This window comes from Danio aesculapii, chromosome 16, assembly GCF_903798145.1.
Source record: "Danio aesculapii chromosome 16, fDanAes4.1, whole genome shotgun sequence".
Lineage (NCBI taxonomy): Eukaryota > Metazoa > Chordata > Actinopteri > Cypriniformes > Danionidae > Danio > Danio aesculapii.
The window spans coordinates 43,748,486-43,766,155 of NC_079450.1; the positions used below are offsets into that span (position 1 = coordinate 43,748,486).

General features: G+C 39.6%; 1 protein-coding gene across 2 annotated transcripts in view; it reads left to right on the top strand.

The window, feature by feature from the left end:
- Positions 1–17,670, top strand: part of LOC130243057 (neurocalcin-delta A) — an 85,715-nt gene that overhangs the window by 62,853 nt on the left and 5,192 nt on the right. For both annotated transcript variants that reach the window (XM_056475094.1, XM_056475095.1), the window contains one exon: positions 11,136–11,535. In XM_056475094.1, the coding sequence (XP_056331069.1) occupies positions 11,158–11,535 (378 nt within the window). In that variant the 5' untranslated portion in view covers positions 11,136–11,157. The remainder of the gene's footprint in view (positions 1–11,135; positions 11,536–17,670) is intronic.

Consider the following 17,670-nt stretch of genomic DNA (forward strand, 5'->3'; position numbering starts at 1 on the left):
AAAAAATAGACGAACTCATTCTGCTCTCTCAGAAAAACAGGGATTTTCTGCATTCAGCTGCTCTGTGTTTCACGAAAACCTGGCTGAACAACACCATACCGGACAACGCGCTTTACCTACCGGGCTATCAGCTGTTCAGAGCGGATCGCGACGAAGAATCAACGCGGAAATCGCGCGGTGACGAGACGTGCTTTTACATCAATGAAAGGTGGTGTACAGATGTAACGGTTTTAAAGAAGATGTGCTATCCAGATCTCGAAGCACTGTTTATTAACTGTAAGCCTTTTTACTCCCCGCGCGAGTTCTGCTCGTTCATCCTCGTCAGTGTTTACATTCCTCTGCACGCGAGCCTGGCGATACAGAAACTAGCTGATCAGATCACGGTGATAGAGCAACAACACATGGACTCTGTTTTAATCATTCTCTGGAATTTTAACAAAGCAAAACTATCCCGTGAACTGCCAAAATATAGACAGCATGTTACATGTCCTACAAGAGACAGTAATACATTGGATCACTGCTATACCACAATAAAGGATGCATACCGCTCCGTCCAACGAGCAGCTTTGGGACACTCTGACCATTGTTTGATTCGTCTCATTCCAACCTACAGGCAGAAACTGAAAACAGCCAAACCTGTATTAAGATCTGTGAAAAGATGGACTAACGAAACTGAGCGGGATCTACAAGCCTGTTTCGACCTCACTGACTGGAGTGTTTTTGAAGCTGCTGCAAACGATCTGGATGAGCTCACAGAGACTGTAACATCTTATATCAGTTTCTGTGAAGACATGTGCATTCCTACCAGGACTCAACTCACATACAACAATGACAAACCATGGTGCACTGTAAATCTCAGACAGCTACGTCAGGCTAAGGAGGTTGCTTACAGAAATGGGGATAGGGCCTTGTATAAGCAGGCCAAATACACACTGGAAAAGGAGATCAGAGTCGCAAAAAAAAACTATTCTGAGAAACGAAGGAGTCCGTTCTCTTCCAACGACTCAGCATCTGTGTGGAAAAGTCTGAAAAACATCACAAACTACAAGACACCATCCCCCAGCACTGGAGACAATGAACAACTTGCAAACGACCTGAATGAGTTTTACTGCAGGTTTGAGAAAACTCCCCACACCCACTCTGAACTGCTCTTCACGCCACCATTAACACCTCCACCACCCCCCGCCTCCCCCATACCTGCACTTCAGTTCAGCGAAGAGGAGGTGCGCCAGGTCTTCCGGAAACAGAAGAGGAAAAAAGCACCAGACCCAGATTTTATAACACCAGCCTGTTTAAAATCCTGTGCTGACCAACTGGCCCCCATCTTCACCCTGATCTTCAACAGATCACTGGAGCTGTGTGAAGTGCCCTCCTGCCTCAAATGCTCCACCATCATCCCCATCCCAAAGAAACCCAAACTTACAGGACTGAATGACTACAGACCGGTGGCACTAACATCTGTGGTCATGAAGTCTTTCAAAAAACTGGTGCTGGCCCACCTGAAGGACATCACTGAACCCTCACTGGACTCTCTTCAGTTTGCGTACAGAGCAAACAGGTCTGTGGATGATGCAGTAAATATGGGACTGCATTATGTTCCGCAACACCTAGACAGACCAGGGACCTATGTGAGGATCTTGTTTGTTGACTTCAGCTCGGCGTTTAACACTATCATCCCAAAACTTCTCCTGCCCAAATTAACTCAGCTCTCTGTGCCCACCTCTGTCTGTCAGTGGATCAACAGCTTCCTAACGGACAGGCAGCAGCTGGTGAAGCTGGGAAAATTCTCATCTAGTATCCGCACAATCAGCACTGGCGCCCCCCAGGGGTGTGTCCTCTCCCCACTCCTCTTCTCCCTGTACACAAATGACTGCACTTCAAAAGACTCCTCTGTCAAGCTCTTGAAGTTTGCAGACGACACCACACTTATCGGCCTCATTCAGGACGGTGACGAGTCTGCTTACGGACAGGAGGTTAAGGAGTTGGCTGTCTGGTGCAGTCACAACAACCTGGAGCTCAACACACTCAAAACAGTGGAGATGATAGTGGACTTCAGGAGAACCCCCCTGCTCTCCCCCCACTGAGCATCATGGACAGCATTGTGGCAGCAGTGGAGACATTCAGGTTCCTGGGCACCACCATCTCTCAGGACCTGAGGTGGGACACTCACATTGACTCTATTGTCAAAAAAGCTTAACAGAGGCTGTACTTTCTTCGTCAGCTGAGGAAGTTTAACCTCCCAAAGGAGCTGCTGAAACAGTTCTACACCTCCATCATTGAATCAGTCATCTGCACATCAATAACTGTCTGGTTTAACTCAGCTACTAAATACGACCTCCAAAGACTACGTCAAATAGTTCGGACTGCTGAGCGAATCACTGGTACAACCCTTCCTACTCAAGAACTGTACTTATCCAGAGCGAGCAGGAGGGTTGCCAAAATCACTCTGGACCCCTCACACCCAGCACACTGCCTCTTTGAACTTTTACCTTCTGGTCGACGCTACAGAGCACTGCGCACCAGAACAGCCCAACACAGAAACAGTTTCTTCCCTCAGGCAATCCATCTCATGAACACTTGATGATAATAATGGTGGAACCAACTTCTCTACTTGCTATACACTTTTATACACATATACACTTATTTAACCACACACTTACATGCCAACTTGCACATAACAGCTGCACATATAACGTTGTATATAGTAATAAACACGTACATACAGTGGTCAATCTGTATATTTGCACTCACTACTTCTATTTTTTTAAATATATTTATTATCTGTTTTTTGTCCTGTCTCTGTTATCCTGTTGCACTGTAGAAGCTCTGTCACGAAAACAAATTCCTCGTATGTGTGAACATACCTGGCAATAAAGCTCTTTCTGATACTGATTCTTTCTGTCTAAAGCCTTCTATTTTATCACTGAAAAAATTCATGAAGTCATCACTACTAATTTGCGGTGGAACGTTTTGTTCCAAAGATGACCGATTATTTGTTAATTTAGCAATGGTGTTAAATAAGAATCTAGGATTGTTATGATTATTTTCTATCAGTTTGCGGAGGTGCTCAGCCCTGGCAGATTTTAAAGCCCTCCTATAGCTGGACATACTGTCTTTGTACACAACTCTAAAAACTTCTAAATTAGTTTTTTCCATTTACATTCCAGGGCACGGGTTGCTGTTTTGAGAGGGCGGGTATGACTGTTATACCATGGTGTAGTTTTATTCTCTCTAGCCTTTTTTAATTAGATGGGTGCCACAGTATTTAGAGTGCTAGTAAAGATGGCATCCATACTGCTGGTTACTACATCAAAGTCATTTGCGTTTGCGGGTGCATTTCGAAATAGAGAAAGATCAGGTAAGTTATTTATAAATTCATCTTTGGTGGATGGAACAATAGTTCTACTAGGGCGATATATTGGAGCAGATCTGCTAATTTCAGGTAAACACAGCTTATATAGTAAGAGGTAGTGGTCTGTAATATTATCACTTTGTGGTATAATGTCTACATCAATGACCTCAATTCCATAAGACAGAATTAGATGTAGATGCTTTAAGCGATGGGTTGGGCCAATAACGTTTTGCTTTATCCCTAGTGCATGTAGTAAATCCCTAAACGCGAGCCCTAATGTGTCGTTAGCGTCATCTATGTGCATGTTAAAGTCTCCTACAATTAGTATTTTATCAGTTTTAACTAGTAAGTCAGAGATAAAATCAAAAAACTCTTTTAGAAAATTGACATGGGGTCCTGGGGATCTATATATGGTGATTAGAGCGAGAGATAACATAGGTTTTTGCATAGTGTCCGGAAGCATAACATTAAGCGCTAATACTTCAAAGGAGCTAAACATAAGTCCGTTTCTCTGATTAACATTAAGAATATCACTAAAGATTGATGCAACTCCACCACCACAACCTAGTTTGACGAGCCTCATGTTTATATAGGAATACTGGAGGAGTTGCTTCATTTGAACTAATATAGTCATTTTGTTTCAGCCAGGTTTCAGTGAGACAGAGTGCATTAAGATTGTTATCTGTGATTATTTCATTTATGATAAGTGCTTTAGGTGCTAGTGACCTGATGTTTAGGAGACCAAGCTTCATGAAATTTGTATTTTCACTTTTTAGTGGTTTTTCTGGTTTAATTCTTAATAGATTATTTCTGGAGCACACAGTACGTTTATTTCTTGATCTAATAATACGAGAAACAGACACAGTCTCTATGGGGTTAGCCAGATATGCATTACTGTTATTTATGTGGGACGAATAGAAGTCTGTATGGCTAAATTGTGAATTTTTACTTACTAGTCAGATAGAGCGTAGTATTCTGGAGATGTTGTCAGCAATTTCTGTTCTTCACATCATGTTAATAGCCATTCATTCAGAGCAAAAAGTCCACTGAATGTTTCATTTCCTCGGCGGTAGGTAGGAAGCGGTCCAGAAACGATGATCTGCATGGCGGGCGAGGTGCGTCGAACTGTCTCGATCGGTCTCCTGAAGTCCTTCTTTAGGATCTCCGTCTGCCGGAGCCCGGTGTCGTTCGTCCCCATGTGGAGGACGACGGCACCGAGGCTCTCGGCAGCGCTCAGGATAGTAGGTATCTGTGCAGAAATATTCTTAACTCAGGGACCAGGGAAGCAGAAAGTGCGTACTTTGTTACCTTTGGAGGAAGCGGAGCGGACGTGGCGCACGATTGAGTCGCTGATGATGGCCACATCTCGACCCGTCTCGCGGAGAGGGGCGAAGCGGTTCTCCATGGGGATCTCGAACACCGGAGGAGGAGACGTTCTGCCCTGGGACCCGGCAAGCACCTTACGCGGCTGCACCCAGGGGCCGTGGTAGCCGGGTGTCGGCGTGAACAACGCCTGGGAGAGCCGCGCCCTCGGTGCGCTGGGCCTGGACAGAGAAACACGCGGGGTTGAGGAAGATGGTGTGCTGTGGTTGTATTGCACACTTACCTGACGAGCGAGTACGGGGTAAGAGCATAGTCCGGAGCCGCGCACGCTTCGTCTCAAGGGAGCGAATCTGGGACTCCACTGCTTCCAGCTCCAATGCCTCCATCGATGCTTCTCCTGCACTCAAGGACAGACACGCAAGCGACATTGTACAAGGTTAAGAGCAAGCCAGTAAGTGAGAAAATAAGTATATGAAAGAGGTCAGGAGCTTTAGCTGACCAGCGTTGCTAGTAGGCTAAAGCTACAAACGACAGGCGGATGCTCGAGAGACAGAACTTTTGAAAGTAGATTTGTTTGTATAAATGTGTTAAGGGATTGTTCACCCTAAGTAGGAGAGACAAATATTTAGTGAATGAGGAGGTATTGTATGATGATAATGTAAATTGCGAGTCTAAACTCCAAACTCTAAACTCCAAACACATGCAGCGGGGCTACCGTCCAGTGACAGTGACGTCACTCGAGCAAAATATCATATGTAAAAAATGTATGTGAGAGAGAAAGCAGTTTAATATTCATAAACGACAATAATCATTTGCCATCTATACAGTAGACTGCTTATCAAAAGTTTAAGTTAAAAAAGATTTTATTTTTTTGGTATTTTTAAAAGTGCCTTTAACACAACCAGGGTGCTAAGCTGATATAAAAAGATTCATATGTGAAAATAAAGTTCCTTCACAATTTGAGCTCAGAGAATCTGCCGTCTTCAACAATAATAAAAAAAATTATAAAAATAAATAAATTAAAAAAAGAATCTGCCATCTTGGAAAGTGAATCTGGTACATTTCATCCAGCATGAATGTTTAAGAGAAAAAAGCCCCACACTGTATTAGTTAAAGTGTTAAAAGAACTGTTGGCAATCATTAAATAATCCAGAAACGTGTCACTGCAATAAAGATTTGTGGGCAGTGTTTATTGATTAGCAAATAATGGTTTCTAATGGATCGTGTGTCACTAAAGACTATACAGTGCTCCCTTATACTTTTTAATACATTTTATAAATTTTTTTATAACGCATGTGTAAACTGTTTGAATAGAATGTGTTGTACTTGCTGGGTCATTCAGAAAGGCAGTTACAGATCTTCAAGTGTTAGGTTTGAAGAGCTGAAGTTTGATCTAGCAAACAATTTCTTCTTTTCTGTTCTAAAGATTCATTCAGCCTATTTCAATTCAGTTATAAATTGGTGTATTATACCATTTTTGGAGTCTGCTTGTGTGTGCGCTTAGAAGTTTAGCAAGGCATTTGTCTGGTTCGTGCAAAAAACTATGACCCAACTAAGAAACAGGAGTTACTTCCTGCATATAGATATGTCACGTAACAGCTGACGCTCTCCAGACCTTCAGGCCTCTAAGAAGGTTCCGCAGCTATAGAGACTGTATATGACCTATTACATTGGCACATTTCATTTTTGTTTTGCCATTTTTATCAATTGCTATTTGTGTGTATCTAGAATGATTTGTTCTCTTTGTATTTGGCAATGTTTTTGCTGGTTTTTGCATGTTTTAAATCTATATTTCTTCCCATTTTTCTCGCATTAATCCCAAAATGTGTAGTTGGCTATTGCACTTTTCTTTATAAAGAACTAAATATTTATAAAGAAAAGTACTTTAAGATTTGGAACCTAAAGTCACTTATTTACCTTACTGTGACTGAACCGCATCAAAGAAAGACTAAAGTTCATGCATGACTATCTGATAGATACAATCATAAATGCAATATGTATAAATGAACTGCAATTCCTTTCTCTGTATTTTAGTTTTCCAATACCAATATCTAAAATTTTTTTACTTAAAATGTTAAAAAAGTCTTGTTTTCTGAGAAGTAGCTTTTATACTGCTAAAAACTTTGGCACAACTCTTCAAATAGTTGAATGGTGTGAAAAGTGTATAGAATCGTGCACATTGGCATGCAGACCTACCTCTACAAACAATAGTGAAAGAATGGGTCACACTCATAAGGGTTCATACGGTCATGGAAAACCTGGAAAAGTCATGGAATTTTGACATGGCATTTTCCAGGCCAATTCTGTTCATAATTTTTATGGTCAGAATTTCAAGGCGCAGCCTTGGGCTGGAGAGGGTCCGGTTTGGGGACCACAAGATTTCATCTCTGTTATTCGCAGATGATGTTGTTCTGTTGGCTTTATCGAACATGGACCTTCAGCATGCACTGGGGCAGTTTGCTGCCGAGTGCTGTGACGAGGCTGGGATAAGAATCAGCACCACCAAGTCTGAGGCCATGGTGCTCCACCGGAACAAGGTGGTTTGCCATCTCCAGGTTGGAGGAAAGTCCTTACCCCAGGTGGAGGAGTTTAAGTATCTGGGGGTTTTGTTCACGAGTGAGGGAAGGATGGAACATGAGATTGACAGGTGGATTGGTGCAGCGGCAGCAGTAATGCGGTCGATGTACCGGTCAGTTGTGGTGAAGGAGCTGAGTCAAAAGGCCAAGCTCTCAATATACCGGTCAATCTACGTTCCTACTCTCACCTATGATCATGAGCTTTGGGTCATGACCGAAAGGACAAGATCTCGGATACAAGCGCCGAAATGAGTTTCCTTCGAAGGGTAGCAGGGCGCACTCTTATGGATAGGGTGAGGAACTCTGACACCCGGGAGGAGCTCAGAGTAGAGCCGCTGCTCCTCCACATCGAGAGAAGTCAGCTGAGGTGGCTCGGGCATCTGTTTCGGATGCCTCCTGGACGTAGGGCTGGGTATCGTTCCAAAATTTTCGATACCGATACCCTGAATTCGATACCGGTTCCGAACGATACTTTTTTTCGATACTTTTATTTTAATAAATATATTTTAACAAGATTATTTTTTCATTATGTTTGTGACACTTTTCACTGCAGGCTTATCTCTAATAACACCAATAAGACCAATAAACAAAGGAACAAAAGCACAAAAAGAACAAAGTGTAGTTAACACAATATATCAGTTTTAATAAAGTTCAAGCAGTTTTAAGTCAATCAAATTTAAGTATTTGTGAGGCTTACTGCTGCTTAAAGGTTTAGTTCACCCAAAAATTTAAATTCTGTCATTAATTATCTACAAATGAAGATATTTTGGATTTAATCCATGAGCTTTTGATCCTCCCATGGATAAATCGTTGAATAAAGTTATTTTTGTTTACTTTGCGCACAGAAGTATTCTCGCAGCTTCATATAATTATGATTGAACCACTTAAATCGCATGGACTTATTTTGACTGTTTTTGATTCTTTTCTAGGCATTGAAAAATGCATATCCAGTAAATCTAATCTTTCTCCACTATAACATTAATGTGAAGAAAACATGAAAGCTAAACTGTTAATGCAGCCAAGGATAAGGACATTTATATTAGATAAGTTAAATGTGAGCTAAACTTCATTTACTGTTTACCTTAAAGCATTTTAGTATCAACTTAGCCAGGTATTTAAAGCCATCGAAACAGTACATAACGTTACATAGCGTACGTTAGGTCCAAAAAAGGATTAATAAATTTACCCTGCACAAACTTAAGCCCCGTTTACACTGTCAGGTCTTGACGCTCAATTCCGTATACATATGATACTGCCTATATCATATTTTTTTGCCTGTCCGTTTACACATTCTTTTAATTGTGACCCATATCCAATTATGTCTTTACACTTGCCGTACGATTTACGATGCATGCATAAACGTGGATTCTAGCATCTGTGCCACACTAGCCACGATGGAAGAAACTGTCTTGTGTATAGCTCTGCGAAATATGCGAAGCGTAGTATAAGCAGTGAATGGTTCAGTCCAGATTTACCCCCACGCAGTTTACGTAATGGTATGGCCCTAATGTGTGCGTGTAGTTGAAGATGTAGCCTTTGCCTGTGTGCGCACTGGTGTTGTTGGAGAGAATAAAGTTGTTCTATGTGTAGCCCGCAATGAGTGTATTATTAGCGACAAAAAGCAAAAGTTACAACACGAAGCTCGCCCAACTTTAAAAGGATTTTGAGGCGGAGGAGGTGGGAAAGGGCCATCATTGCAGCTTGCGCTTATGGTTTATATGCTGTATGATGTACTCCATCATTCAGAGGAATGTGTGGGTACGAGAGAGATCTCAGGTCTGGTGGGAGCAAATTGTGACGCCTGACCACTTTCCTCCATGTTTCCTCTGTTGTTGTTGTTTACCGCGTCGGAATCTCCACACACGCTCTTCCTTCTACATCATTAAACCGCGGAGAAGCACCACATTGTCACAAGTTTAATGATGATCAGAACAGAATGCCTCAATAAATCCGATCTGCCTGTTTACATGACAGGCGCATTGTCACATATCTGATTTATATCTGATTTATTTCCACATATGAAGAAGACCTGAAACCGATCGCTGAATATCCGAATGCATGCATTTTTTTTGTCTACACGGTCATAGAACAGATCCCCAGTGTAAATGGGCCCTTAAACTTAACTTTAACAGTACACAAGCAAGAAGTGCTAAAAGTTAACAGAATTTGTATGTCTGTTTGACAATTTGACAAGCTCTGTGTGAGTGGGCGTAATCGCCGTAAACTATTGATTTTCAAGACAGCCTCGCCACAGCCAATCACCAGCATTTGATCCGGGCACGTTAAGGATGCAGGTTTTCTCCAAGTGGTGCTCACTGACGTTGACAAGATTATACCCTTGGGTATTGAAATTTGGTACCGAACGAAAAAGATTTTTTCAATACTCGATAGTATCAAGACGATTCGGTCGGTGCTTAAAAAGTATCGAACTCGATACCCAGCCCTATGTGGACGCCTTCCTAGGGAGGTGTTCCAGGTATGTCCTACTGGGAGGAGGCCTCGGGGAAGACCCAGGACACGCTGGAGGGACTATGTCTCTCTGCTGGCCTGGGAACGCCTCGGAATCCCCCCGGAGGAGCTGGAGGAAGTGTCTGGGGAGAGGGAAGTCTGGGGTTCTCTCCTAAGACTGCTGCCCCCGTGACCCGTCCCCGGAAAAGCAGCAGAAAATGAATGAATGAATGAATGAATGAATGCATGAATTTTCCAGGCCTGGAAAAGTTTTGGAAAAAGAGAAAAACCCACAAGGTTTTGGAAATGTCATGGAAATTACATTTACATTTAGTCATTTAGCAGATATTTTTGTCCAAAGTGACTTAAGCTGCGCTCACACTAGAGTTTGTGCTTGCAAAGTTCTGTCGTACGGCGCTGTGAAAAGGGGCGGGGTTAAACAATATGATTAGACAATAATAAAAGTGAGCGATTGCTCCACATTTTAAATTTCTTATTTTAAATTATCTTCTATTGGTCTCACTCAATCACCTAATGTGATTTTGCAGGTAAGAATTCACTAGGCTTGAACTTTCGAATGCAGTGAAATGCGAAACGCGAGCTTGCGTTTCTGGTCTGCCTTATTCGCATGTCTATGAATGGAAGTCAATGGAGCGAAAAGTGCAGTGTGATCGCGGCTTTATAATAGAAGTAGTTTTACCTACTGTTACTAGTTTAACAAACTAACATTATTAGTGCTGTGTAAGCATCATCTATTTTACATGGGTATAAAAATAAATTGAAACTATGGCGTGTTTTATGATATGCTGTAATAAATCTAAACGTTTCTTGTGATTTACCACTTATATGTAGACAGTACATGAAACATTAGGTCATGAAAACTGACTTGAAAGTCCTGGAAAAGTCATGGAATTTTTGTAGTAAAAATGTGTATGAACCCTGAAACATGGTATTGTGATAGGTCGCCATCTGAGCAGTAAGTCCATTTGTAAAAAAAAAAAATACTAATTTTTAAATATTCAACAGTCAACTGTTGAAAGTTTCATAGCAAAGTGGAAGCAGTTCAAGCAGAACAACAGCAACTTGTTCCATAAAGTGTTGGGTCCATATAGAGCTTCATGCATGGGTTTACATTAGAGGTGGGAAGCCCAATTGCAGTCCAAATCCAAGTCTGCGGGTCACTATTCCTATTTGTCAACTGTGAAAATACCTCTTTCCAACTTTACACACTAACCAGAATTTAAGTTTATATGCTTATGTTTATGATTGAAATCTATGTGTGACAGAATTGCCATATTTTTTATTATTTTTTTTATTAACAATGGAAATGATCTGAATGTAACCTAAAAACACTAGATCAAAAAGTTCTTATACAGTTATTATACTTAAATCTGCAGAGCTTCCTAACCTGATTTCTCTCCCTTTTCTTTTGCTAGTGCTGTCTTGTGAAACGAAACCATGGGGAAACAGAACAGCAAGCTCCGGCCTGAGGTGATGCAGGACCTGTTAGAGAGCACAGACTTTACAGAGCATGAGATCCAGGAATGGTACAAAGGCTTTCTAAGGGACTGTCCCAGTGGCAACCTCTCCATGGAGGAGTTCAAGAAAATCTATGGAAACTTCTTTCCTTATGGAGATGCCTCGAAGTTTGCAGAGCACGTTTTCCGTACGTTTGATGCAAACGGCGATGGTACCATTGACTTTCGGGAGTTCATAATTGCATTGAGCGTCACGTCACGAGGAAAGCTTGAACAGAAGCTTAAGTGGGCTTTTAGTATGTATGATCTGGATGGAAACGGCTACATCAGCAAATCAGAGATGCTTGAGATCGTGCAGGTATGTGAGCCTGCCTAAATCTTTTATGATTTAATTTAAATGTTGGAACTCATAAGTCACAGCGGCTACGCTGACACTGTAAGGCTAAGTGCTCAAATCGGACTGTTTTTCTTTTTATTTATTTATTCATTCATTCATTCATTCATTTTCTTTTCCCGCTTAGTGCCTTTATTAATCTGGGGTTGCCACAGCGGAATGAATCGCCTGTTTATCTATCTATGTATTTATTTATTTATTTATTTATTTTTTTTTTTGGATGACTGTTCACAAACTGACCTGTGTGAGCAAAAGAACAACTACACAAAGCAGAAACTTTCTAATTACAGCGGGGAAAATAAGTATTGAACACATCACCATTTTTCTCAGAAAACATATTTCTAAAGGATGTTGGAAATAACCAAGGAAATCCATATATGCAAAGAAAACAAATCTAGCTAGTTTAGAAATTATGTTACTTGTAATAAAATGAAATGACGCAGGGAAAAAGCATTGAACAAAAGAATAAATGTTGATGTAGAAAGGCAGTGAAAACGCAGACAGCGGCTGAAATCTCTCAGTAGTTCTTCAGCAACCCTCTGCCCTTTCTCATTGTAAATTAGGGATGTCCAGATCCGATCACGCGGTTGAAGACACGATCGGAATCGGACATTACCTCCAGATCAGGAGTCGAATGTAATTTTTTTAACACATCTATAGTGATGCGGTGGCACAGAGTTAGACCTCTTTCTTGACTTCACACAGAAACAGCAATACGTGTGGTGCGGCATGACATCACTTTGTTGCAGAGACGCTATTGATTAAATACCTTTGCAAACACTGTGGCACTTTTATTTATTTATTTATTTATTTATTTATTATTTTTTGGTTACATGCCTGCAAGGTAGTTTAAATTGAGGTGCTATTTGTTTTATATTCGATTTAATTAAAAAAAAAATATATATATATATATTTACTGTTGCACTAAAGTCTACAAGTGAAGAATTTATGTAATTTATTATTCAAGCTACCTCACAGAAGTGCTTTGTTTCTTAACAGAGTTGTTGAATGATAAAATAAGGTGAAAAAAAAAAAAAAAAGGAACATCCTGGATCTATTTTTTTTTTTTTTTTTTTATGTATTATAGAAGTATCAGATTGGGTTTTGGTATCAGTAGATACTCAAAATCAAATGACTCTGACTCAAGGGCAAAAAACCTGATTGGGTCATCCCTATTGTAAATTAATATAAACTGCTTCAGTCCAACATCTACATTATCACGATGGTGAAGATAATGTGAACTATGATCTAAAACACAGCCAAGGAAACTCCCAAATGCTTTTAGAGAAAAAAAATCAAGCTGTAGAATGGCCCAACCAATCACCTGACTTGAATCCAGTAGAAAATACAAAATAAAGCTCGGATTTGATAGACTAGACCCACGGACCCATAAAGATTTTTTACACTCTGTTAAAGATCACACCTGAGCAATTCATGTGACTTCATTCTCCATATGGGAGGTGTCTTAAGCTGTCATCACCAAAAAAAGCCTTTTATATAAAAGTATTAAATAGGTTTCAGTACTTTCTCCTTGTGTCATTTCATTGGTCATTGGTATTACACAGAGCTAGATTTTCAGATTTGTTTTGTTTTATTTTTAAGTTTGTATTGTTTGGGTTCTTACCTATATCTGCTTTAATTCCATATCAACAGCTACTTTAAAAATATTATTCACAAGAAAAAAACAAGTATATACACACTGTGTCTGCTGTATGATGTTTAAAAAAAAGCAGATGTGCACATTGTTTTGCTAGTAGTTAATGTGGATTTCAATATTTGACATTTAAAATAAGAGGTATTTGATTGAAAAAGTTGTGATCTATGACAAGCGTGGCTTGCACCTTACCTTGGCACAGCCCCAGCCCTCGTGAGAAAGTGGATTTGAATTTAACAGCTTTTCACACGACACACTAAACATTCAAATCTCTCCACTATGATCATTCGCTCGAGAGAACATCCAAAACTGATCATGCTGGTGTAGTGATTATAGTGAATTGTTCATTGCAAAACATTAGATCTGTAACGCATTTAATACCACATATGATAGTGGCACAAAATAGAACTGAAAGAGTTCCCTGTGGTTTGTGCTGTTCACACTGTCATAAGAAAAACAGCTCTGAGTCACATATGGGCAGAGGAATTGGGATTTGGGCCACATTTGCCTGCAGTATGAAAGTAGCCTATGACTGTTGTGGTCTAAAATAGAAACTGACATTTCTTTAGGGAAACACAAAAGAGATTCCAACACAATCCTGCTACCCAATTTTCACATCGCATATGCTTTATTCTTTTCTCACTTCCAGATTGTAGTGTGTTAGCAGCACAGATAGCTGTGGTGTTAGATAGACTGTCAGAAAGCTCCTTACTGTAAAGAAAGTCTTATTTTTGTCTTTGAAAAACAGGCTTTCAATGGAGTGCACTATTTCACTTGTTTGCTCTTATTGCACTTGGCCAGGTTTGTCTTGATTCATTCTAGCAAAAAGTGATTCCTCAGGTTTCGATACTGTCAAAACAAACATATTACAGTGTTGCTTCATAATCATTCATATTACGGTGTACCTTGACATTTTAGCTGTGACCTTGACAAAGGTTTGTATGTTGATTCATAATTCTCCTCTTTGCCTGGCAGGCTAATGTAAAACTAATGTACTGAATGTGTTAATTATGTATAGACAGGTTGTAAAGTAGATCCCCTGTAGAGTGAAAACTCAATAACTCTCCACAGGAGAGCTGCACTTCACATCATGGATGCTTTTTCAGATGATCAGGTTATGGGAAATTATTAATAATCTATATTTAAACAAATATGAACAAGCCTTTATTAATTTGTCATGTTTTATTTTTCTTAGCAGAACTTTTGGTTGATGTTGAATTGCTGTTCAATATAGAAAAGGAATGACATTGAACTTTAAGTATTGCTGCTTTTTAAGTGATTGGCAATAACAGTGACCAACAGAGTGGTCAATGCATACCACGAGAACAGAGAACGCGTCCTGTGAGAAATATGATGCTGGTGGTCACGTTACCTACACACATTTTAAATGGAAACTTATTTAAACATCACAGCATTCAGAAAACGATTGTTTTTCCTCTTTTCAAAATATATACTATGCATAAAAACATTATAAATATACGTTGCACAATATAAATAAAACTGATTTTAAGACGAATTTCAGCAAACAAACACTCCTAATGTGTATTCCTTTATTAAGATGTCCATGGTAATGTTTATATTTACCGTTTCATTTAGGGAAACTCCTGAGATAAATAAGTGATATCTCTGAACACTAATAATAAATGTAAATAAAATGCTGCACTTCCTACCTCTAGTCGCAAAGACTTCTAGAGCAAGATCGGTGCTCAAGTCAGCATCGGTGGGTCCTCGATACCAAGAACATATCCTGGAAATTTCCTCCGTTCTTGCGATCTTGAGTATTGGAACTGAACTTTGGCAGTTGATGATGATGTTACACGAGAACACAAGGACGCAAGACCGCTGAAGAATGCATATTGAGAAACAGCCCATGTCTTTGGAGGAAACCGGAGCACCGGGAGAAAACCCACGTAAACATGGGGAGAACATGCAAACTCCACACAGAAATGCCAATTGGGCCAACCAGAACTTGAACAAGCGACTTTCTTGCTGTGTGTCGACTGTGCTAACCACTGTGCTGGCCGAATTTTGTAATTCATTTTGCAATTTCACTTTGATTAATCACCCAGTCCTTGTTCATTTAAACTATAAACTGACAGTTTCAGGACACCCCTCCAGATCATTGAATTCAGGTGCTTCAATCACTTCCATGGACACATGTGTATAAAATCAAGCACCTACGCATGTAGACTGCTTACAAACTTTTATGAAAGAATGAGACACACTCAGGAGCTCAGGGAAGTGTGGCACTGTGATAGGTTTCCACTTCTTCAACACACTGTAAGTTTATTCATGAAATCTCTTTACTACTAAGTATTTCATGGTCAACTTTTAATGGCATTACAACAAAGTGGAATTAATTGCGAGCAGCAGTAACCTCAGCCATGAAGAGAGAGGCCCCGTTTACACTAATACGCTTTAGTTTTAAAACAGCGTTTTAGAATAAAAATGATCTGCGTCCACACTAGCGTTTCACCCAGCGTTTCTGAACAACTCTCCGTCTACACCACACCACTGAAAATGCACATAACATGACCACACACACTCTGGCATGCGCTGCAGCATATCTAGCCAGATGAGAGCTGTGCTTGTCAGACTGTTCATCAAGGATCTACCACTTATTCCTATATCTAACAACATATTCCCTGACTTTGGTCTTTTGAATCTATTACTTGTTCTCAGGTGATGTGTTTTGGCTGAGCGCAAAGATAAGTTAATAATTAATGTAACCATGTACATTCTCTATATTGACTGATTGCTTTCTTTTATTTCCTATAATGTATAAACTTATCGTACGTTATGCTTTATTATGCATTATTGATTATTAAAACTGATATTTAGCAAAAGAGACGGTGTGTTTTGTATTTTCAATGGAAATGAAAGGAGGCAGTTATGTTATAGGCTCCGTTTGTTTTAAATATGCATAGAGTGAAGATGATGCTCATATATGCAGCACGACGCCTCAACATTTCTGCTGTCTATTAAGTTGCTAATATCAAGATGAAAATTCAAAATATCGGGAGTTTGTTTTCCATATCAAACTTGCGAAGTCTGGAAGAACTTACAAGGAGAGGATGCAAGACCGTACTGTGTGTAGGCTACTTAATATTGAGGAAAAAGTCCCAATCAGAATGCCTGCAGTCACGGCTTAGTTTTCAGACGTCTCCATTTTCCCCCATCCACACTGAGACGCAGCAGCAGCATTTTAGAATGAAAACGGCCTCTCCAGCGATGAAAACACTTCGAAAACACCGGTTTAGTGTGGACTGTAACTGCAGCAAAACTTATGCATTTTAAAACTAAAACTAAAACGTGTAAACGGGGCCTTAAAATGACAGTGCCAAGCCTGCATATTCTGAGGTGCACTGTGTGCAGAAGTCACCAACTTTTTGCAGTCGATAACTACAGACCTCAACTTCTATTATTACTTATACATTAGTTTATTTATTTTCACAACAAGTGGACATTGTGCATTAATCAACATTCCTCACGAATGTAAAGGTTCCCAATTTAGCCCAAAGACTAGTTTTCATTGGTAGTCTCATTTGCTGGATGTTTTAGACCTGTACAACCTCAATAATACAAATGAAATGTATAAACAAGTGTACAAATATACAAATCACATCAAGAACCTAATGTTTATTATTAAGAAGCCATAAATTATGCTTAAAGGATACACATTTTCTAACAGATTGTGGTATTAAATTCCAATGGAAATTTTATATGGAATAGTCAGAGAGAGGGGGAGGAGCTAAAGCATGCTTATTCTTGTAAACTACACAACCATTTTTAAGCTTATCATGTTTTCTCAACTAAAGTCATATTTTTTACATTAGTACAATAATGAAAACTAAACGTTTTTTTTCTACAGTTTTAATTCCAGAGGATTTAAACATGTAGATTTTGTTTTCAGATAAATTTATCAAACAATTGATATGAGATAGAATAAACTTAAAATTAACTATCTATTTAACTAATTAACTTTTATACTTGTTTTAAAACTGAGAAAGGAGTCGAGATAAACCTCCAAGGTCTGGTTTTTAGCCTGTGGGCCACAGCCCCCCAGTGGACTGTGAGGGTATTGTAGGTTTGCGGCCAGCTGCTATTACTACATATGACATTGTTGTTAATATATGTGAAAATGTCTAGCCATACTTTCATGTATAATTAAATAATAACTTGCTACAATTGCTATTTGATTTTGCCAATTGGTTTTATAACAACCCGCTAGTTTAAAACATTTATTTTGCTACTTGGCTGTCAGTGGGTCCAGTGCCCCATTCTCTGCTGATATTTACTGCTCATCTAACAAGAGACCTGCCAATGAATTAGCCACTAAATCAAAAATGTATTTATTTATTTATTTATTATTTTTATAAAGCAAATACATTGGTATTGAACTAATGTACAGAAGCAAAGCACGGATGCAATATTAACATTTCCTT